General features: G+C 33.5%; 1 protein-coding gene across 3 annotated transcripts in view; it reads right to left on the reverse strand.

The window, feature by feature from the left end:
* Positions 1 to 3,290: 3,290 nt before the first annotated feature.
* The window catches only part of LOC111414539 (AE binding protein 2 jing), an 80,159-nt gene continuing 59,856 nt past the window's right edge, over positions 3,291 to 23,593 (reverse strand). For all 3 annotated transcript variants that reach the window (XM_023045909.2, XM_023045912.2, XM_023045911.2), the window contains exons 2-6: positions 17,706 to 19,053; positions 17,460 to 17,642; positions 12,344 to 12,488; positions 11,787 to 11,985; positions 3,291 to 11,733 (exon numbers count right to left, since the gene is read on the reverse strand). In XM_023045909.2, the coding sequence (XP_022901677.1) occupies positions 11,559 to 11,733; positions 11,787 to 11,985; positions 12,344 to 12,488; positions 17,460 to 17,642; positions 17,706 to 19,053 (2,050 nt within the window). In that variant the 3' untranslated portion in view covers positions 3,291 to 11,558. The remainder of the gene's footprint in view (positions 11,734 to 11,786; positions 11,986 to 12,343; positions 12,489 to 17,459; positions 17,643 to 17,705; positions 19,054 to 23,593) is intronic.

Raw genomic sequence — 23,593 nt, forward strand, 5'->3', positions numbered from 1 at the left:
TGAAGTTGTCAAAAAAAATAACCATGTTCAGGAAATTTTTGTTAAGGTTGCGTTCAAAAATTTATATCTTGGTTATTTATAAAGTTGAAGAAACGTAATTTTGTGGGATTATACATAAGCGAATGGAGATTTTAATCCCGAAAACCGTTCTTTGATATCTCGATTACTTTAGGAGAAAAAAATTCTTGAAATTGACAAAAAAAATCACCATCTTTAGGAAATTTTTGTTAAGGTTGGATTCAAAAAATGATATCTTGGTTATTTATAAAGTTCAAGAAACGTAATTTTGTGGGATTATACATAATCGAATGGAGATTTTAATTTTGAAAACCGTTCTTTGATATCTCCATTACCTTGGGAGAAAAAAATTCTTGAAGTTGTCAAAAAAAATCACCATGTTCAGAAAATTTTTATTAAGGTTGGATTCAAAAATATATATCTTTTTTATTTATAAAGTTGAAGAAACGTAATTTTGTAGGATTATACATAATCGAATGGAGATTTTAATCCCGGAAACCGTTCTGTGATATCTCGATTACTTTAGGAAAAAGAATTCTTGAAATTGACAAAAAAAACCACCATCTTTAGGAAATTTTTGTTAAGGTTGGGTTCAAAAAATGATATCTTGGTTATTTATAAAGTTCAAGAAACGTAATTTTGTGGGATTATACATAATCGAATGGAGATTTTAATTTTGAAAACCGTTCTTTGATATCTCCATTACCTTGGGAGAAAAAAATTCTTGAAGTTGTCAAAAAAATCACCATGTTCAGAAAATTTTTATTAAGGTTGGATTCAAAAATATATATCTTTTTTATTTATAAAGTTGAAGAAACGTAATTTTGTAGGATTATACATAATCGAATTTAGATTTTAATCCCGGAAACCGTTCTGTGATATCTCGATTACTTTAGGAAAAAGAATTCTTGAAATTGACAAAAAAAACCACCATCTTTAGGAAATTTTTGTTAAGGTTGGGTTCAAAAAATGATATCTTGGTTATTTATAAAGTTCAAGAAACGTAATTTTGTGGGATTATACATAATCGAATGAAGATTTTAATTTTGAAAACCGTTCTTTGATATCTCCATTACCTTAGGAGAAAAAAATTCTTGAAGTTGTCAAAAAAAATAACCATGTTCAGGAAACTTTTTTTTAAGGTTGCGTTCAAAAATTTATATCTTGGTTATTTATAAAGTTGAAGAAACGTAATTTTGTGGGATTATACATAAGCGAATGGAGATTTTAATCCTGAAAACCGTTTTTTGATATCTCGATTACTTTAGGAGAAAAAAATTCTTGAAGTTGTCAAAAAAAATCACCATGTTTAGGAAATTTTTGTTAAGGTTAGGTTCAAAAATATATATCTTTGTTATGTATAAAGTTGAAGAAACGTAATTTTGTAGGATTATACATAATCGAATGGAGATTTTAATCCTGAAAACGGTTCTTTGATATCTCGATTATCTTAGGAGAAAAAAATTCTTGAAGTTGTCAAAAAAAATCACCATCTTTAGGAAATTTTTGTTAAGGTTGGATTCAAAAAATGATATCTTGGTTATTTAGAAAGTTGAAGAAACGTAATTTTGTAGGATTATACATAATCGAATGGAAATTTTAATCCTGAAAACCGTTCTTTGATATCTCGATTATCTTAGGAGAAAAAAATTCTTGAAATTGACAAAAAAATCACCATCTTTAGGAAATTTTTGTTAAGGTTGGATTCAAAAAATGATATCTTGGTTATTTAGAAAGTTGAAGAAACGTAATTTTGTAGGATTATACATAATCGAATGGAGATTTTAATCCTGAAAACGGTTCTTTGATATCTCGATTATCTTAGGAGAAAAAAATTCTTGAAGTTGTCAAAAAAAATCACCATCTTTAGGAAATTTTTGTTAAGGTTGGATTCAAAAAATGATATCTTGGTTATTTAGAAAGTTGAAGAAACGTAATTTTGTAGGATTATACATAATCGAATGGAAATTTTAATCCTGAAAACCGTTCTTTGATATCTCGATTATCTTAGGAGAAAAAAATTCTTGAAATTGTCAAAAAAAATCACCATCTTTAGGAAATTTTTGTTAAGGTTGGATTCAAAAAATGATATCTTGGTTATTTAGAAAGTTGAACAAACGTAATTTTGTAGGATTATACATAATCGAATGGAGATTTTAATCCTGAAAACGGTTCTTTGATATCTCGATTACCTTAGGAGAAAAAAATCCTTGAAGTTGACAAAAAAATCATCTTTAGGGAATTTTTGTTATGATTGGGTTCTAGAATTTATATCTTGGTTATTTATAAAGTTGAAGAAACATAATTTTGTGGGATTATACATAATCGAATGGAGATTATAATCCCAAAACCATTCTTTGGTATCTCGATTATCTTAGGAGAAAAAAATTTTGAAGTTGTCAAAAAAAATCACCATGTTCAGGAAATTTTTGTTAAGGTTGCGTTCAAAAATTTATATCTTGGTTATTTATAAAGTTGAAGAAACGTAATTTTGTGGGATTATATATAATCGAATGAAGATTTTAATCCTGAAAACCGTTCTTTGATATCTCGATTACCTTAGGAAAAAACAGTTTTTGAAGTTGACAAAAAAATCATTTTTAGGAAATTTTTGTTAAGGTTGGGTTCAAAAATTTATATCTCGGTTATGTATAGAATTGTAGAAACGTTTCTTGGTGACATTATACATGATTGATTGACAATTTTAATCCTGCAAACAGCTTTTTGATATCTCGATTACTCTTGGAGAAAGAAAGGCATATTCAAAAATGTATATCTTTGTTATTTATAAAGTTGAAGAAACGTGACTTGGTAGGATTATACATGGAATTATTTAATAATTCAAAAATTTTATATCAAATACGGAGCTGATCGGAAATAATCCCATTGTTTAAAATAGCTTCGATTGCATTTTTTGACTCCGGCGCGTGCCGAGGACAAAACGCGTGGTCACCGGACACCGGACGCGAAAGTTCAAGAAACTGTCCATCGAACCATCGCGGATTTACGCAACTTCTGCATCGGCAATAACGATGACGATCCGAGTGTCCATCACGCGTCGTCAGCTATGGAAGTTTTTTAAATCAATTTTGCCGAGTTAGATACTTCGAGGTGAATAAACCATTTTTTTTAACTTACCTTTCTTGAAATTAATTAATTAATAAAATAGATTTGGGGGGTTAAATAAAACATTTTTAATCTTATTTACATATTTATTCTCATTCGAATAGATACATAAGTTTCGAAACTTGCAAAAAAAATTAAACGCAAAATAAAATCGTTATAAATTTTTATTTACTCGGGGGGACGATCCCTTTATGCACACAGTCTTTTATACATTTACTTCGACCAGACACAACGCCTACGAAAAAAACGAATTACGCCTACAAAAAAAAAACAAACAAAAAAAATAATAATAATAATAAAAGGAAAAAACAAAGTTTGTATATTATATATAAAATCGAAATAACTTAAATAAAAAAAAATAAGGGGTTAATTACGATTTTTTTTAAAGGGAAAATGGTTAAGGGACTATTATAAACTGGTGTGAGGTAGAATTTGTTTCCAATCTGCGATTAATTGATTAAACTTAATTCGTAAAAACCTCTTTTTTCTGTTTTGTGTTGTAAAAAAAATTAAAATAGGTGTATCGGATGAATTAAGTTAATGATTAATTTAAAGAAAAAAAATCTTATTCGCTATATGTACATAAAAATATCTAAATAAAGGATTAATTAATTAATAAAAAATAATTTTTGTGTCATTATATTCCCATTAGATTTTTTCACTCATTTATTCTTTTCAACCAATACATTTGATTCGACGAATCAATTAATTAATCGAGATGATTCAAAGCTCCCCTTTTTTTCAATCATCCCAGTACATAAAATAAATATTAAAAGTAATTAGCGCAAATTTATTTAGTGACATCAAATAGGGGGGTTGGTGCGAGACGAAACACAAAAGAAAAACTTTTTCGTCCTTCTTCATTTCTTTTATCGATTAGCGCGTCATCGAAGCATCTCTTCTATACAATCTCGATTTTTTTAAAATACTCTAAACTCTCTGACACTAACACTTATAGTAAAAATTCAAACATCTCGAGGGGGGCTTAAAACTACAGAAAACTTTTAAGGTTTTCCATAATTTTAGCGAATTAAAACTATTCCTCTACAAATTTCCTTGAAAAGATCTTTTCTCGCTCAGTTCCCAACTTGTTCATTGCAATTTCCATGAAGAACTTAACTAAAAACTAAATTTGAATCTAGAAAGTTTTATGAAAGTGGAAGAGCCAAAGAAAATCATGAAAAAATGAAGCTAATTGAACACATGATATAATAATTTCGAACAGTCTTATTTATTTAAATTTTTTAAATTTTTTTCTCTCTTTTTCTTAGTGTTATGTAAAAGAATAGTTTGTATAAAAGTTATAATTCTTCATTAAAAATACAGTAGATACAAACTACTTGATTAATTAATTAATTAATTAATTGCTAATAATTACTATATTACAGTTCTTTCTTTTTTTTATTGGATTTGTTCAGCTATTTTTTTTTCTTTCTTTTTAATCTTTATCATTAAATATTTACATTTAAAAATAAGTTATCGTAGAAAACGAAATCACTAAGGTACAGTTTTGGCCAAAAGTTATTTAAACATAAAAACGAACAAAAATAATCGAATACTGATTATTATTAATTTTATTATGATTTATTTCTTTTATGTAAAAATGGTTGAAATGTTTTAAATCTAAACGACAAAAAAAACTCAGTCAATTTGAACTTTAAATTAAAATTAAATAATAAATTAGAAACGCATGATCTTCAGTCTATATTTATGTATTACGTTTTGAATTTCTTTTATTAAATGAGCAAAGTGCATTAAAATGAGATGATTTGATGATTTTTGATCTTGATTTTAATTTTAATTTTTAAGTACGTCATATTTTAACGAACACTGTGCGTATTGCTCAAGCATTGGAAATAAAAATTTGTACTTTACGGTTATATTTCAATCAAGTTTGATTAAATAAAATTTAATTTTTCATTAAATTTAAAACGTAGAGAGATCATCACAAAATTTTACGACAAGCGAAAAGAAAATTCCGTTTTGTTTGTTATTGAACCGCTTGAACGTCTTTAACTTACTTTTTTCTCTTTTAAACATAATTTAAGTTAGAATTACACTAAATATCGGAAGATTTAAAGTTTTTTTTTTTAATTATTTAAGGTTTATCAATTAAAAATATGATAAACTAAGCTTTTAATAGTAAATAATTTTTAAGAAATAACCCAAAAAGGAAATCAATTAAATGGCACGGAAGCACAAACAAATTTTTTTTATTATTAAAAACAATTTAACGCATTTATTTTTTTTTTTAATTATTTGGAGAAATGAAAAATCCTTTATATACACGTTTTAATAGTAAATGATAGTTAACCAACTCCTACTTTGAACATAATGTGGTACACAAAATAAAGATATATTTAAAAATGGGAAAGATTTTCAGCAAAGCCTGCAAATAATGAGACATAAACGAACTGCTTGGTGCAATGACGAAGAAGAAGACTGTAGAGAGTCTATCTATTGGACAAAACCAAGGAAAAATGCCAAAAAGGGACAGGGATCTTAGTTATTAACTGTAAATTCTAAACTGAGGCAATTAAGTTGCAGCAAACAGAGAGGAATGAAAAGAAATCGTTTCTCAACACTTAAAGTAAAGAGGATTGATGATGATAATAAGAAAATCCTATAAAATGAGTCCAAATTCGATGGAATTATCTCAAAAATTAACCGAGATATTAATATTTTTAGTATTGTTGCTAACTTCGCGTTTTTCAAAACTATAAAGAATTATAGAAGTGGGAAAGTAAAGTACTTGAAACAAATAAAGTACAAGAATGGAAAAATATTGGGGACAGAAATAGAAGTAATAAACAGATGGAGAGAACACTTTGAAAATATCTTAAATTCAAAAAAAGGCAAAAACAAGAAAAAAGGGCAATATTTAACCCGTTTATGCCAACAGTTTTTCTCCCCTTCACGCCTTGTTGTTAGTCACAACATGATTTTGCAGGCAAAAATGTAAAAAATGACTAAAAAAAGTGACATTTTTTATTTTTAAATTAATATTATCAATTATTTTGCGTTGTGTTTGTTGCCCTAACAATTCTCAACACATTTCCATATATCATCTATAAAATAAATACGATAAGAACAAAAAACACTTTTTCCCAAAAGTTCCAATATTGGAACTATGGGCTTCATAAAGATTTTTAATAATTTCATAACTGAAGAACTCATCAAGTATTAGAAGACGAGGTTTTTTGGGTTGCTGATGTTTTTATCACTCCTCCTGTTTCCATCACTCATTATGTTGAAAGTGCTGAAAATAGTGGGAATGAAGACTTCTGCAACGACATCAATAACTGGATGGTCGACAGCTTCAAGCGGAAGCTATGGCGAAAATTACAAATCAAAAACGAACCTTTGTCAGAAAAAAAGAAACTGGCAAAAATCTTATTTCTTGGTTTCCGAACTTTGAAAAACTGATGCAATCAGCACCCATTCCTTTTGATCTGATGAAATGATTTGAACTTGTTCTTGATGATAGTATTATATCATTTTCGGCAGAAACGACGACGTTATATGCCCACAAATCTAACAATATGGCATTAGTGATTCTACAAGAAATAGATTCGAAATGATAAAAAGATATCTTCACTGTGCAGATAATAATAACCTTCCTCCAGGCGACAAATTTGCAAAACTACAAGAAAATTTTTGAAATACTCAGAACTCCAAAAAAGGCTGAGTGTTGATGAAAGTATTTGAGGTTCCATACTTTGGTAAGCACGGGGAAAAATAATTTTTAAAAGGAATGATGAAGTTGCAAGTAGTGGTGCCTCTCTTGGATATTAAAATATCTTAAATTCAAAAAAAGGCAAAAACAAGAAAAAAGGGCAATATTTAACCCGTTTATGCCAACAGTTTTTCTCCCCTACACGCCTTGTTGTTAGTCACAACGTGATTTTGCAAGATTTTCCAGATACGTGTAGAAAAAGACATTTCTTTCGTAAAAAATGACTAAAAATAGTGACATTTTCTATTTTTAAATTAATATCATTAATTATTTTGCGTTGTGTTTGTTGCCCTAACAATTCTCAACACATTTCCATATATCATATTCCAATATTGGAACTATGGGCTTCATAAAGATTTTTAATAATTTCATAACTGAAGAACTCATCAAGTATTAGAAGACGAGGTTTTTTGGGTCGCTGATGTTTTTATCACTCCTCCTGATGATGGTGTTGAAAGTGCTGAAAATAGCGCCAATGAAGACTTCTGCAACGACATTAATAACTGGATGGTCGACAGCTTCAAGCGGAAGCTATGGCGAAAATTATAAGTCTAGAACTGACTTTCACAATTAGTGATAGCGACACTAATGAAGAGTCAAATAGTGTCAACGAACCTTTGTCAGAAAATAAGTTATCGAAAAAAAGAAACTGGCAAAAATCCGATCTTATTTCCGGGTTTCCGAACTTTGAAAAACTGATACAATCAGCCCAACCCAACCCAACCCATTCCTTTTGATCCGATGAAATGATTTGAGCTTTTTCTTGATGATACTATTATATCATTTTCGGCAGAAACGACGACGTTATATGCACACAAAAGGATAAACTTAATTTCCAAATTTCTAATGAAGAAATAAAGTGTTTTTTGGCCATACTATTACTATCAGATGCAAGTGCAGATAATAATAACCTTCCTTCTGGCGACAAATTTGCAAAACTACGAGAAAATTTTTGAAATACTCAGAACTCCAAGAAAGGTCGAGTGTTGATGAAAGTATGGTTCTATACTTTGGTAAGCACGGGGAAAAATAATTTTTAAAAGGAATGATGAAGTTACAAGATGTGGTGCCTCTCTTGGATATTTGATGCAATTTGAACCATACCAAGGAAAGAAAAACCAGCGGATGAAGAAGAAAATGCCACAACCACATAAAATAAGAAAACCAGCATTTGATGTAGTCTGCTGTACTGGGACTGATAAAAATCCTACCAAAACAAACTAGTAACTCATTTACTGATGCCTTCAAAAGTGATAGAAAAGAAGGACAGAGGTTTCTATGAGTATTATACAGATGTTGCCAATAAACTAACCATTACAAGCCGACACGATAATAGAATAGTTCTAATGGTCAGTACTTATAAGAGTGTGTAAGTGTTGAGTTCGAGCTGATAAAGGGCAAGTTGGCGATTTTCAAACATACACAGGAAGCAGGGGATTACAGTTGAAGCATCTGTGCTACAAAAAAACTTCCAACTCAAAAGAAAGTTCTAGAAGCAGAATTTTTGAAAAACTGTATTCAAAGCAAGTTATTTTCCAATTTATAGGCAATTCATTGCAGCACAAAAATTCAATATCTTAAAATGATATGGACATGCGCAGCTTATTAACATTATATTAATTCTGGGAGTACTTCACACAAATGATGCAATTCTAATCCATTATAACTCGAATTTGAAATGAAAGTGTTGGTCTTAGATTCATCAAGGTTTTTGTATCAACCTGATAAATGGTGTAATTTTTGTATACGCAATAAAGAAGAGAGAAATACAACTAAAATAATTAACAACAAATTATAGAGAGATGAGTTTGAGGTTTTGAACAATGTGATAGGTGATATAAATAATATTGATTTAGAAGGGATATTGAAAGTGAACATAACACTCCTTCAGAAGATAAAAGAAAATAACAAAACTAATCTTAACTGTTTTTAGTGTTAGATTTCAAATTATTAGTTATTAGATATATTATCTGTCTATTGCGTTGTTTCTAGATGTAGAATGTGGTGGGAGCTAGGAACCAAATCTAGCAATATGGCATTAGTGATTCTACAAGAAATAGATTCGAAATGATAAAAAAATATCTCCACTGTGCAGATAATAATAACCTTCCTCCAGACGACAAATTTGCAAAACTACGAGAAAATTTTTTAAATACTCAGAACTCCAAAAAAGGCTGAGTGTTGATGAAAGTATGGTTCCATACTTTGGTAAGCACGGGGAAAAATAATTTTTAAAAGGAATGATGAAGTTACAAGATGTGGTACCTCTCTTGGATATTTGACGCAATTTGAACCACACCATGGAAAAAAACCAGCGGATGAAGAAGAAAATGCGACAACCACATAAAATAAGAAAACCAGCATTTGATGTAGTCTGCTGTACTGAGACTGATAAAAATCCTACCAAAACAAACTAGTAACCCATTTACTGATGCCTTCAAAAGTGATAGAAAAGAAGGACATAGGTTTCTATGAGTATTATGCAGATGTTGCCAATAAACTAACCATTACAAGCCGACACGATAATAGAATAGTTCTAATGGTCAGTACTTTAAGAGTGTGTAAGTGTTGAGTTCGAGCTGATAAAGGGTAAGTTGGCGATTTTCAAACATACACAGGAAGCAGAGGATTGCAGTTGAAGCATCTGTGCTACAAACAAACTTCCAACTCAAAAGAAAGTTCTAGAAGCAGAATTTTTGAAAAACTGTATTCAAAGACAAGTTATTTACCAATTTATAGCATTTGCAGGCGATTCATTGCAGCACAAAAATTCAATATCTTAAAATGATATGGACATGCACAGCTTATTAACATTATATTCATTCTGAGAGTACTCCAAAATGTATTCCACACAAATGATGCAATTCTAATCCATTATAACTCGAATTTGAAATGAAAGTGTTGGTCTTAGATTCATCAAGGTTTTTGTATCAACCTGATAAATGGTGTAATTTTTATATACGCAATAAAGAAGAGAGAAATACAACTAAAATAATTAACAACAAATTATAGAGAGATGAATTTGAGGTTTTGAGTTGGTTTGAACAATGTGATAGTGATATAAATAATATTGACTGCTTCAGAAGATAAAAGAAAATAACAAAACTAATCTTAACTGTTCTTAGTATTAGATTTGAAGTTATTAGTTATTAGATAGATATAAATGCACAAAGTAAGCTTGGATGTTGATTTAATAATATTATTAGAACAAAATATAGCATAATACCAATTTTGTGATTACCAAAACACCAAGAGAAGCATTATTAGCCACTTAAATGAACTTAGATGAATCAAGTCTAAGAGATTGAAAAAGAGAATGAGAAGAGTTATGTGTCAATCTCATCTTAATTGATATCCCAATAAATTTGAAATCCCCACAACATTACTTTTAAAAGAAGTTCAAATCTAACTTATTGAAAACTTAAATCTATAACATAAATGTTAAAGGACTTTCCATTTAGATAATAAAAATTGCTTAATATTATTGCGTTAAATCGTTTTAAATCATTATTAAAAAATTATTAAACCGAACTATAAATTTACCTAACTACATACTAAAACCATCTCTGGGCAGTTATTTTTTTGGCAGTGATCTGTTTCCTCACATAAGAAAATTTTATAATATAGACAAAATGATTATTTTTTCTTTTTAACTTGCTACAAAATTCATCTACAAAATTCATAAACGAAAAATAATTAAACGATAATTATAGTAAATAAGAAAAAAATGCATACAAAGTATTACGATAATAACGACATTAACGTATATATATAAAAAAATCACATGTTTTTCTCTTTTTTTCTGTTGATTTAAAAAAAGAAACATAAATCGACGCGCCTTAATAATATTACAAAGTCGCTTAAAAAAGAAATAGTAAGAAAAATTCGAAAAATGTATTCCTTTTAAGCGACATTTAGAACACATGGTGTTTTTGTCCTGTTTTATTATTACAATTAATTTTTTACAAAAAAACTTAAATGAAAATACGATTAACTTAAATTACTCTTTTTTATTAATTGGCCTAGATTAATCGAGCACATTAAACGATTTTTCTTATTCAAGAAAAATTAATACAAAATAAGAAAAATCGCTTTTAGAAGTAGCTCACCATGTACCTAAACAACCAGTTAAATTGTGGCAGTGTCAGTTTGCTGGTTATTTTCTCCTCGAAAACCGGAAGCCGGATCAAAACTCAATTCAATCCCATTTCCAATTTCGACGATTAACTTTTTTTACCTTACCTACGCCCTATTTACTCAGTATACTTACAACACGTCATGTACAATCTACTATACAAAGTGAAAGACTTCACGAGAAATGTACAAAAAAAAAAATCGATTCTATGCTTTTCTTTACGAATCATCAACTCTATTATTTCTTTTTTTCTTTCGTACGTACATTATTACTACATTAAACGACAAAAAAAGAAAATTTCCAAGTGTGTTTTTTTTTATAAAGAAAATAATCGATTAATAATAATAATAACAATAAAGTAAGTGAGATCATCGATGTAGTTCGTAAAAAATAAATTCGTTAATTAAAAAATTAAATAATTAAAATTATTGTTATTATTGCGTATTTACAAACAAAAATTTATGAAAAAATTGATGATTTGATTTAAATTAAGACACACTCGAAAATTTTTGAGTCGTTATTTCTCTCTTCATACTATGTTTATCACGTGACCGCTTTACACGGCTTCCGGCGGTGTTTTCGTCTCGATTGTAGACTCTCTGTTGGTTCTTTAAACAAAAACGGACTTAATTCCACTTTGGCGGAACACTCCAAGTTCGGTATCGACATGTATTTTGTTTGTTGGAAGTTTGATTCATTCACCCATTCATCTGGAACTCTAAAAAAAAATTATTTTAATATATAAATAAATGAACTAATAAATTATTATACATATTTTGAGGGTGCCACCTTAATAAAACTTTTTTCTGTCCATCAGCTTCTATCCTCCTGGCTAAAATTTGACTTTGAAGAGTTAAAGTATCCCCCGGCGCGTTTTCGAATTGACCAAGCGTTCTTTTTTCGGTCAACATTAAAAGTCGATGTTGTAAACCTTCCATGATTCCGGAATCGATAAAATCGAACATGCGTGCTATAAAACGTCGGGGAAATTATTATGTTTATCATTACTTAAAGCGGTTTAAAACAAAGATTCATTTTTTACCAAAATGATGTAAGTTCGATAATTAATATTTTAATTATATCTCAGCCTGTTGATTCTCAAACTCAATAAAAAAATTACACACATATTTGCAACTAATATATTTAATTTTTTTTATTAACCCTCCGCATACTAGCTAGATTAATCTCACATACCATACTATTTCTATAAAATTCTACATCGAACACGATCTCGCACATTTTTGAAATATTTTCAGTTTTTAATCGCTGGGGTGCATGATAACTCATCTTGTATACGGAGGTTTAAGTTTATTAAATATTCTTATTACCTGACCAAGGTTGCCTTCGAAACCTTAATTTTTTCCCATTTCGCTTAAATAACTTTGCAGAATTATTGTCCACTTGCTTCTTCCCACTTCCATTTTGATTGCCATCGGTGTTGAAATGATTATTTACATGCCTTTCCAAAGATAACTAAAAACAAATTAATAGTTTCAATGTTATATCTTTCAAAAATGAACTCCAACTTTGTAAAAATAAAATTGTAGGCCGAGGTCCAGCGGTAAATATACAGTATGTCCGTAAAGTAGCCATTATAATAAAGTTCACCTCCAGAATAACACGTGACCGTATTTTTAACGCGGCCAAATTATATCGTCGCAGTGCCAATGGCCGCTGTCTGTCGATTCCCGACGTTGCGGATAATCTTTACATTAATGAACATCTTACGGCTCGTAACATGGACCTCTTTAGTAAGGTGCGAGAAATCGCGACAAATAAAAACTACAAGTATATCTGGACGAAGAACTGCGTGATCCATGTGCGGAAAGATGATTTTGGTGATCAAATCGTCGTCTGACTTGAATAAATTGTAAGATGGCCCTCGTCGTTTTTATTGTTGATCCTATCACTTTTTAACGGTTTATGGGTATCAGCTTCTATTATCAGAACGTCCGTGGTTTACGATCTAAGACTAATAATTGTTCAATCAATTCACATGCCTTATTGGCGGATTTTCTGCCTTACTGAAACATTTCTTAATGATAGCATATCCGACAAGGAGCTACTCAACTCATCTTATCTTCTATCTTCTATCGTCGCGATAGAAATTCAACGGCTTCCACCAAGCGCGATGGTGGCGGAGTCCTTATAGCTGCGAAGCATGGCTTTCATACCGTTCTCATGCCGAGTCTGCAAAGTGGTGCGGACTTGTGGTTGAAAGTTCAGTGCGGTCAACTAATTTTTCTTTTGTGCTGTGTTTATCTTCCTCCTTCTGCTGATGAAGCGCTGAATCTGTTTTTGTCCAGTGTGTCTGCTGTGCGCGATGCCTACCCGGAAATTATGATTGTTATTATAGGTGATTTTAACATGCCAACTATCTCTTGGTCTATGTCTGAAGATGATGTATTAATTCCCACAGGGAATTTCGACCGTCGCGCGATTGATTTTCTTAACATTTATTCATTTATTCATATTGTATTCATATGTATATTGGTTCTCTGCTGACGCAGTCCTCAATATTTTGACCCATCTTGACAAGTCCTCTGGCTCTGGTCCGGATGGTATTCCATCTTCCTTTTTGAGGGAGTTTGCTGCCGAACTGTCGACCCCACTTTTTCTTATTTTTTCAAAATCCTTACTCGAAGGTACTTTTCCGCGCGCGTGGAAGACAACTTTTGTCGTTCCAATATTTAAATCAGGGAATAGACAGTTGGTATCTAATTACCGTCCAATTTCTATTATCTCGTCTATTCCCAAGGTTTTTAAAAAAATTGTTTGCGATTACTTTAACCACTCTATTGCTCACTCTCTCATTACTGAACAACATGGATTCTTGTCTGGCCGATCGGTTGAGTCTAACTTAGTGTCTTATGTTAATTTTATTCATTCTACCTTAAATGAGGACTCACAGGTTGACGCAATTTATACCGATTACTCTAAAGCCTTCGACAAGATTGACCATGGAATTCTTATACAAAAGCTGTCCTCCTTTAACATTCCTGCCGGCATTGTGCGCTGGATAATGTCATATCTTTCTGACAGAAGTCAGGCAGTTAGGATGGGTAGCTTTTTGTCGGACTACAAACCCATCTCATCTGGTGTGCCTCAGGGAAGTCACCTTGGGCCCGCATTATTTCTAATTTACATAAACGACATTTCTTCTTGCTTTAAATTTTACAAATTCCTGCTCTATGCGGATGATAATAAAATATTTACTAGAGTCAGCTCTAGTCATGACTGCCTAAGGCTCCAGGAGAACCTTGATCGTCTACATGATTACTCTCGCGTTAACAAACTTTATTTGAACTATGACAAATGCCAAAAAATAACGTTTACATGGAAACGCTATCCTATTAATTTTAATTACAACTTTAATGGTAGACCTATTATCTCTACTGACAGAGTGAAGGATCTTGGCATTATACTTGATGCCAAATTGAGATATCACCTTCACATCGAAGTCATGGTGGCGAAAGCCCTGCGTAAGCTAGGGTTTGTTATCAGAATAAGTAGACAGTTTACCAATTTTACAAGCATTAAATCCCTTTATATGGCATTTGTTAATAGCGTATTATTCTATGGTTCCATAGTGTGGAATCCTATGTACGCGGTCTATCGTGATCGCATCGAAGCGGTTCAACGACGCTTTGTACGCTATCTGGCTTACAAATATCATCTTCCCTATTGCGATTACGATAGACGCTGTGTGGTTTTTAACTTATTATCCCTGCGGCAGCGTCGGCTAGTCTCAGACTTAATTTTTCTTTTCAAACTGGTCAATGGCTTGCTGGACGCACCTGATCTTCTGTCTGTGTTGAACTTTAATGTACCACAGCGTTTCACGCGGCGGAATACTACATTCCTTTTAGGCACATCGAACACAAACACTCATCAAGATTAACTTCTTCAAATTTGCTTGACATGATAAAAATAGCAGTAGCCATGAGTAACTATGGCAACCAATTATTTTAAACAATTTCTTAAGTGTCAACAACTGATTTAGTAAAGTTTGTTAAAGGGTGGTGGCGCACCATCTTCTTGGAATAACTGGCATTAGAAAGTGTTAAAAAAAAGCTTAGTTTTTCAAAAAAAAAATAATATTGTTTGGACTCGAACTCCAAAATACGTCACTTAGATTTGAGCGTATAAAAATCAATAAAACTCCTAGAAAGAGACAATGCTACGAATCTTATGCGCTAGAAGAAAACGGGAGCGAGCGTAACGTCTGTTCTTTCTTCTTACTTAAAACGTCATCTGGAGTCGGTGGTGGGGAATTTTAAACTTTTACATTAATTATTGCAAAAATTAAACAGTTTTCGAACGTGAAAACTAATTTACTATTAATCCGTCTAATTTAATTTAGATTATCGATTTTTTGAAAGACGGTCTTTCTAATTGATTAACCTTAATGGCCCTATTCAGGTAGGACAACATTATATCGTTTTGAAAAAATCTAAACATCTCCCTCCAGTTAAGGTTTCCTCAAAAAGTAAGAAATCAGGACAGCGGATATTGGGTATGCGACCTTCTTGCCCAATGTGGATTATGGGCCCAATACCGACAATTTTGTTTATTTACTTTTCCACTCAATGTGAATGTTCCCTCGTCGAAAAAAATAGTCTTCGCCATCGTAGTTAAATTGTTATTGGAAAAACTACGACTCATTGCTCGTGAATGAGGTTTACTTTATAAGAATAATATTTTGCAGTTTTTAAAATTTTATGAACCGTTGATCTATTAATGTCCAAATTCGACCCAATACCCATGACAGTAACATAAGGGTTTCCTTGCCCAGTCAAAACCACCTTTCTTTAGAACCTCGCCTGAAATCTTTGGCCGGGCAGACTTCGAGAAATCTTGAAGATGTATATGCTTTTTAAATTTAGTCACAGCTGGCGTTACCATACTAATGAGCTAAACAGCTTTCAATCAGGAAATGTTGCATTAAGGAGGTCAACTACAGTGAAATTCCTCTAACTCGAACTTCTATGTCTCGAATTATCCTCTATGTAGATTAATTTTCGTAAGGTCAAGCGTTTGACTAGGTTTAAATGTGTTTTTATCTCTCTAAGGCTCGTTACTACCATCTTCTGGTTAAGCTATCTAAAGGATTGTTACCACGGTTACAGCTATTTCACGCGCTCTGATTGGCTAGTAGATGGGTTTATCTATAAGATAAATTTAACTAAAAGATGGTAGTAATGGACCTAAGGCCCACTTTTACCATCCTTCTGATAAACTATCTAGAGGATAGTTGCCATGGTTACGGCGGTTTTAAGCGCTCTCATTGGCTAAGAACTGGATTTATCTATCGAATAAATTTATCAGGAGGTGGTAAAAATGGGCCTAAGTCGAATTTCACTAACTCGAACTGAACTATTATGGAATTTCTTCAACTTTTACTTCTATAAGTCGAATTTACCAAAGAATAAAATAAATAAATAAATAATAAATTCGAATCCGTTCTGTAAATAATTTTAACTACAGAATCAAACCACATAGACTCAGGCTCAGAAACTACAGAATCTTTAACCAAAACAAACCTAATGTTCTTATTGTTTCAAAATCAGATGAGGGTGATGATAATCTTGAAAATGAAATACTTATCGCTTATTCCTCTCTTAGAAAGCTTGAAAGCTTTGTATTATCAATAGAGAATGTTCCAGATAATATTCATGATTGTTTACATTATTTCATAGAAAATTTTTTCGACAAAGAGCGGTTTAAGCCACTTTAAGCCAAAAGAAATTCTACTAATTTTTCTCTAACTCGAAGTCTCCATAACTGTACTTACTAAATCATTTTTTGACACTTAAAAAATTGTTTAAAATATTTGGTTACCACAGTTACTCATGGCTACTGCTATATTTTTTATCATGTTAACAAATTGGAAGTAGTTAAACTTTAAAGTAATTTTTCTCAAACATTTTCTCATGTAACCAATATTAATATTGATTGTACTAGATTCAGAAAAACATATTCCGTAATAAGAATGGGGGATTGCCATTTGAAAAAAAAATCGATGACGTCATTACTCGTATAAAAACAGCGGAAAAAAGTTTTAAATCTGTTTCAGGAATTTTTCCATAAACCGTTTATAATGATTTTATGGCTTATATCCATAATCCAGCTACTTTACGGACACACTGTATAAATCTGAACCTGTCATATCGTTACGCCTCGGCCTTTACTCCTTGAAGATGAGGTCGCTTGCGGCCGAGGCGCTACAATATACAACTTCATGTAATGAAGCCAAGATCGCTTGCGGCCGAGCTTAAGCATTAATATTGAATCAACCTGAAACTATTCATCATATTATGACGTCTTGGCGTTATTAGATAAAGTTGCAGATCTTTTAACTAATTAAGCCGAAATCGCTTGCGTAGTAATTAATTAAGATACAAGCTTTAAAAGTAACAAAATTGATTTGAAAAAAAAAATAACCTGTGAATTAAATCGCATTCCACATCCGTCCACAATACATCTAAATGGTTTAGTTCCAGCATGCGCCAACACGTGCCTTTCCAACCACGAACGAGAACAAGACTTGCGGCCATGAACTTTACATCCAACCCACAAACAGACGTACTGTTCTTCTTGAGCTGGTTGAGGTACAACGTGTACTAACTGAAAAAGAAATTGACGAAAAATTAAATAAAAAATTTATTTAATAACTAATTGTTTAATAACCTGTAGATGTTCTAATAAAGCTCCACTGGCATCAAATAACGCTTGACATTTAGCCCAGTGACACACGACTTGATCGCTGGAGTGCGTCCTCTTCTCCTTAGTATTCGGAGGTTGTTGTTTGGCAGGAAACCGAATCGTTTTCGGTTGTGAAAGAATCGGAGATTTCTGTGCTTCGGACACGTGCTCATCATTCACACTTATTTCCAATGTATTGCTACTACTCGAGATCCCGCTGTCGGAGCTATCAGGAGTTGCCGGACCCAAACTCCCGCCTGTCACTGCTACCTCGGGTGTTAAAATGGTTGTTGAAGCAGTATCTAACGATGACGTTTCAATCGAAGACGCTTCACTACAAGCTTCGCTCGCCGCTTCGGAGGACGTCTGGGTCTTGAGGGTTTGATGGTGGATTGACGACGACGGGTGATGAGCTGCCGTCGAAAGACTAAGACTGGGAGGTTGTATTGATGGTTGTTGTTGCTGTTGTTTTGGTAAATTTAACACACTAAAATTCGACCCGTTTATTCTTGAAGGCAATTTTACGATAGGCACTACAGTGGCATTGAGCTTCACGCAACTATTAAAGTTGTTGAAAGGCTGGATGATGTTTAGGCACCGGTTGTCAATCGTGGTGAATTGGGGAACGAAGATGTTGTCGGGCGGTTTTGGAGCCTTTGCGTGAAGATACGTAAGATTCGGTGGAAACGCAACCGCTGTTAATGTCACCGCCGGGTGATTAATAAAATTATTAATAGATGAAGCAACCGGAATTTTACTAGGAGCCGGAAGGATTTTTCTAGGTATCGATGAAACAGACGGCGTAATCTTATTTCTTCCCTTATTCAAATTATTCTTTTTCGATTTCAATTGATTGCTTGTGGTTTTCGCGCTCGATTTAAAATATTCCGTTATCTTTCCTTGTTGCATTTTGGGAGCTATTGCGACCTCAACTTTCTTCTTACCACTATGTTTCGTAACCTTATTATTATTATTATTATTGTAATTATTACTTAGACTAGCATTTTCTTTAGGCAGTATTTGTGCGTGTGATCTAGTTGAATTCACTAAGATATTCAGGCAAGTTGGTGATGATGCGTTCTCTTTCTTTTCCCCGTCGATTTTTAACCGTTTTTCCAACGCTTCTTTTTCGTCCGTGGGCCTTTTCGGCGGGGGATTCGCCTCCTCCGTCCACGACCACGGCGGATGGTGAGCACTTTGAGTGGGAGTCATCTTCGAACCGGAAGAATCTTCGCTATGACTACTCGTTACGCTAAACGGTGATCCCGGATCGGTGATATCACTGGTCGTGCTGCTTCCACTGCAATCCGTGCAACTCAATACCGCGACGCCACTGAAAACAAATCACAAAAAGATATCAGACCTCTTTCATCTATCCAATCATCTTTTAAACTAACAGAAACGAATGAATCAGTTTGCGTATTTTAACAGCCGCGACGTGATTCATCGCGAAAGATAATGATGTGCAAGACGTAATTGTTATGACGATGACGTTGTTACAACGAATTGATTACTTGATTGGAAATGTTTAGCTGCTGGGAAAAACGTCGTTTGACGGAAAATTTATCGCGGGAAAAGATCCCCTAGTTGCCGTTTATCTTGGTAATAATTATAAAGTGAAAGGATTTAAAAATTAATGCGCGATTTGTGAACGGGTGATGTTGATGTTATATAAATAACTATAAAAAAATTATGTTTCGAATTTAAATTCTTCTAGAAATAATCAATGTTATAGTATGTTAATCAGAACTAAATAAATAACCATTCGAATGGTTAATTAACAAGATTGGTTTTATCGCATAAAATAATAATAAAAAATATATATACACGGCGATTCAAAATTAATAAAAAATCGAAGACTTGATTCTTTACGAATTTAACATAAGATTCGGAATAGACCTGTATAATTAGACTTTTAATAACACCAACCGGGAAGTTCACGAACTAACATTAAAAATATAAGTACGAAGGCTTTCACGGCCGGTGTAAATTAAACTAAGATTAGAACTAAAACTAGAAACTTTCGGGTTTTACCGTGCGTTTTTTAATAAAAGATTTGACGTTTCGGATGCCATGTTGCAACCTTCTTCAGAAACTGGTTCGAAGTGACGAGATCAAAAAATCGGTAACTATATATAAGTCGGAAAAACTAATTAATAATCAGTTAACGCTAATTACAAACTAATTAATAACTAATTGCGTCGCGTCCGGTGTGAGGCGGGAAGAGGTCTTCGTGTTCACCACCATCTTCCATATTCTGCTAAGCTCCCAGCCATCCTCTCTGTTGACGTTATTTTTATGTCGGTGAATCTCTATGGCTTCTCTTGTCAGTCTTTGGTAGTATCTGTTGTCCCTAGCCAGCACCTTTGTTTGTTCGAAGTTTATTCGGTGCCCCTCTGCATGGCAATGTTCCGCAACCGCCGAGTGCTGGATCTTCTTCAGCCTTACATCCCTCTCATGCTCCCACAGACAAAATCGTTAGAAAAATGAAGGAACTGATAAAATCCACAGGAATTCCAGCAAAACAGCAGAAAGGTTTGTTTGTGCCACCAAGAATCTACGGACTACCGAAGATTCACAAACCAGACGTCCCCCTGCGCCCTATCGTCAGCGCCATCAACTCTGTCCCCCTTTACAGGTAACACGGAATCGTATGTCAGGGATTCTACACATTTTGTGGAATCGGTAAAAGGTGTAAAGCTGGATGCTGGGGATATGTTGGTAAGTTTCGATGTGGAATCCCTTTTTACCAGGGTACCAGTTAAGGATGCTGTAGAGGGTCTTCGCCGAAAACTCATTCCGGAGGGTTTACCAGGATACGTGCCAGATCTGGTGGAGTATTGCTTATCGTCGACGTATTTCAGCTGGAAAGGAGAATTTTACGAGCAGTTCGAAGGGGCAGCCATGGGATCTCCACTATCGCCAGTTATAGCTAATTTCTACATGGAATTATTCGAAGAGGACGCTTTGAAGAAGAGCCAGTGGAAACCAAAACTATGGCTTCGATATGTGGATGACACGTTTGTGATATGGCAACATGGTCAAAAACGGCTCCAAGAGTTCTTGGATCACTTGAACTCTCAACATCCTATGATTAAGTTCACCATGGAAACAGAAACTGCCAAAAAACTACCTTTCCTAGATGTGTTGGTCACCAGGACGACAAATGGAGATATAGAACTTGGTGTATACCGAAAGAAGACCCATACCAACAGGTATTTACAGGCATGTTCACATCATCATCCCCAACAGAAGAGGTCCGTGATCCGTACATTATTTCAGCGAGCAGCGAGACTATGTGAAGGAGAGAACTTGAAGAAGGAGCAACACTTTCTACGAGGCGTGCTGCAGAAGAATGGATACACTTCGAGGGATATCAACCAAGCCATCAAGCAGCGAAAACAGAAAGAGGACACGGTAAGTACAAAACCACTTGGATTTATCTGTCTTCCCTATGTTTCAGGTGTAACGGAACGAATTGCTAGGCACCTCAAGAAGAACGACATCGTAGTGCGGTACGGCACGGTCAGCAAAATTCGGAACACACTCCCGATAGCCAAGGACAAACTAACTCCATTAAAAGGAGCGGGAGTCTATCGACTATCGTGTAGTTGTGGGAAGGTTTATGTTGGCCAAACTGGGCGCAACGTCGAGTGCCGCATCAAGGAGCATGAGAGGGATGTAAGGCTGAAGAAGATCCAGCAGTCGGCGGTTGCGGAACATTGCCATGCAGAGGGGCACCGAATAAACTTCGAACAAACAAAGGTGCTGGCTAGGGACAACAGATACTACCAAAGACTGACAAGAGAAGCCATAGAGATTCACCGACATAAAAATAACGTCAACAGAGAGGATGGCTGGGAGCTTAGCAGAACATGGAAGATGGTGGTGAACACGAAGACCTCTTCCCGCCTCACACCGGACGCGACGCAATTAGTTATTAATTAGTTTGCAATTAGCGTTAACTGATTATTAATTAGTTTTTCCGACTTATATATAGTTACCGATTTTTTGATCTCGTCACTTCGAACCAGTTTCTGAAGTAGGTTGCAACATGGCATCCGAAACGTCAAACCTTTTATTAAAAGACGCACGGCAAAACCCGAAAGTTTCTAGTGTTAGTTCTAATCTTAGTTTAACATTAAAAACTTTTGATGACATTGATTTAATTGCTAATTCGTGGATTAGAATAAGAATTCTTAGTGGATACAAAAATGTTTTATTTAGTTACGTGTCCTAACTCAATTTAAACCCAAAAATGCTATTCTCTAAATGCACATGATCTAATTATAGAAGATTTGGCGTTATTGGCGAAAACACACAACCACTATTGCAAATAAAGCCGACGCCTAGCAATTGATTCATTTAGAGCCTCGGTCGTAAGTGACCTCGGTTTACCTTAGAATAAAGAATTTATGATCTGATTAAGACGAGGTCGCTTACTGCTATATGTTAACCCAGATCTGGTTAACACAGTACTATGGTAAAGATATTTAATTTTGGTTTAAAACTGTATAATTGATACAAAAAAAAGGCACCAGTTGATATCAAACATCAAGAGACAAACACTGATAAAATTTCTAGGTCAATGTCTAGATAATCTAATAACTCGAAATGTTTTATTTAAATCGAATCTAAAATTAACTAATCGTAAATTTATAAATTACTTTTTATAAAAACAATTTAAAATATCTACCAAAACGAAACCGAACGAATGCAGGGTTCAGGTAAGTTACGTAGAAGCCATTATTTTCGCCATCACCGGATGCACGCACATTATCAAACATCGTTTCACCACGCAAGGGATAATTTTGAAACTTTGCGTACTAAGAAATTAATAAGTGAAAATAAACGGTAAATTGTTGTTGAGTTTTGAATAGTTTAGGAGCTGCACGAATACGTCACAACGGCACAATCAGCTTTGTAACACTGCACACGCTGCTCTATTAGTATTTTTACCCTCTGTCCCCTCCTGGTTCGCCTCGGGATATTGTCAGTTTCCGTCTAGTCTCGTTCTTTACCTGCAAAGAGCGTAGGGTTTTTCGAACAATCCGGGACCGGATTTTTACTACCCGTTTCTAAACAATACCCGAAACATATAGAATAAAAAAAACTAAACAATATTTAGTAACAAATTACTAAATTATAACTAAAAATTCGTAGAAAACGAACCTTCCCAAAGTCTATTTACCAAGGACAACAATAAAATATACCCTCTTTCCTGGGATATAACGTTTTGAAGGACCCTTTACGTGCCCTTCTTGACAAATATAAATATGTCCGCGGAGGGTTTTATAAGTTTTTAGGGTTTCTTTATATTTGCTTTTCTATAGATTAACTTTCCAAGAATTGAAATAATACATTCGAGCCCAACGAAAGCCGTTATTAGCGCCTTTTGTTTCTTGACGACGACGTTTTCGACTAAAAATAAACCGGATGTACGCGTCGGGAATGAAACGACACTTGAAAGTTATCGATTGGGGGCTGTGCCGAGTGGCCATTTCTTTTGTCCGCGGTTAGATTTAATAAAATTAACCGTACCCCCGTTTCGGGTAACCTCTCTCGTAACAGCACTCAAGAACTGACACGAGCATGGATATAAATCGACAAAACAACAACGTTTGTTGTTTAAGTATCCGTAATTAGACGGGAAACTTTTGAAAAGAAACTCAAACAATCGACGTTATTATTATAAATCCTATGTTTAGAAATTGTTATCACCGCTTTACGTTTCATAAATCAATCGGCTTCAACACGATAATGAGAGTTGAAAACGCTTTTAACGTCTCGCGTAGGTTATCAACTTTGGCGTTTATTTATAGAAAATTTTTAATTTTGAGGTTGGGTTCAGTTAAAATCTTTCCTGGTAAAGT

Source organism: Onthophagus taurus, chromosome 11 (genome assembly GCF_036711975.1).
Source record: "Onthophagus taurus isolate NC chromosome 11, IU_Otau_3.0, whole genome shotgun sequence".
NCBI lineage: Eukaryota > Metazoa > Arthropoda > Insecta > Coleoptera > Scarabaeidae > Onthophagus > Onthophagus taurus.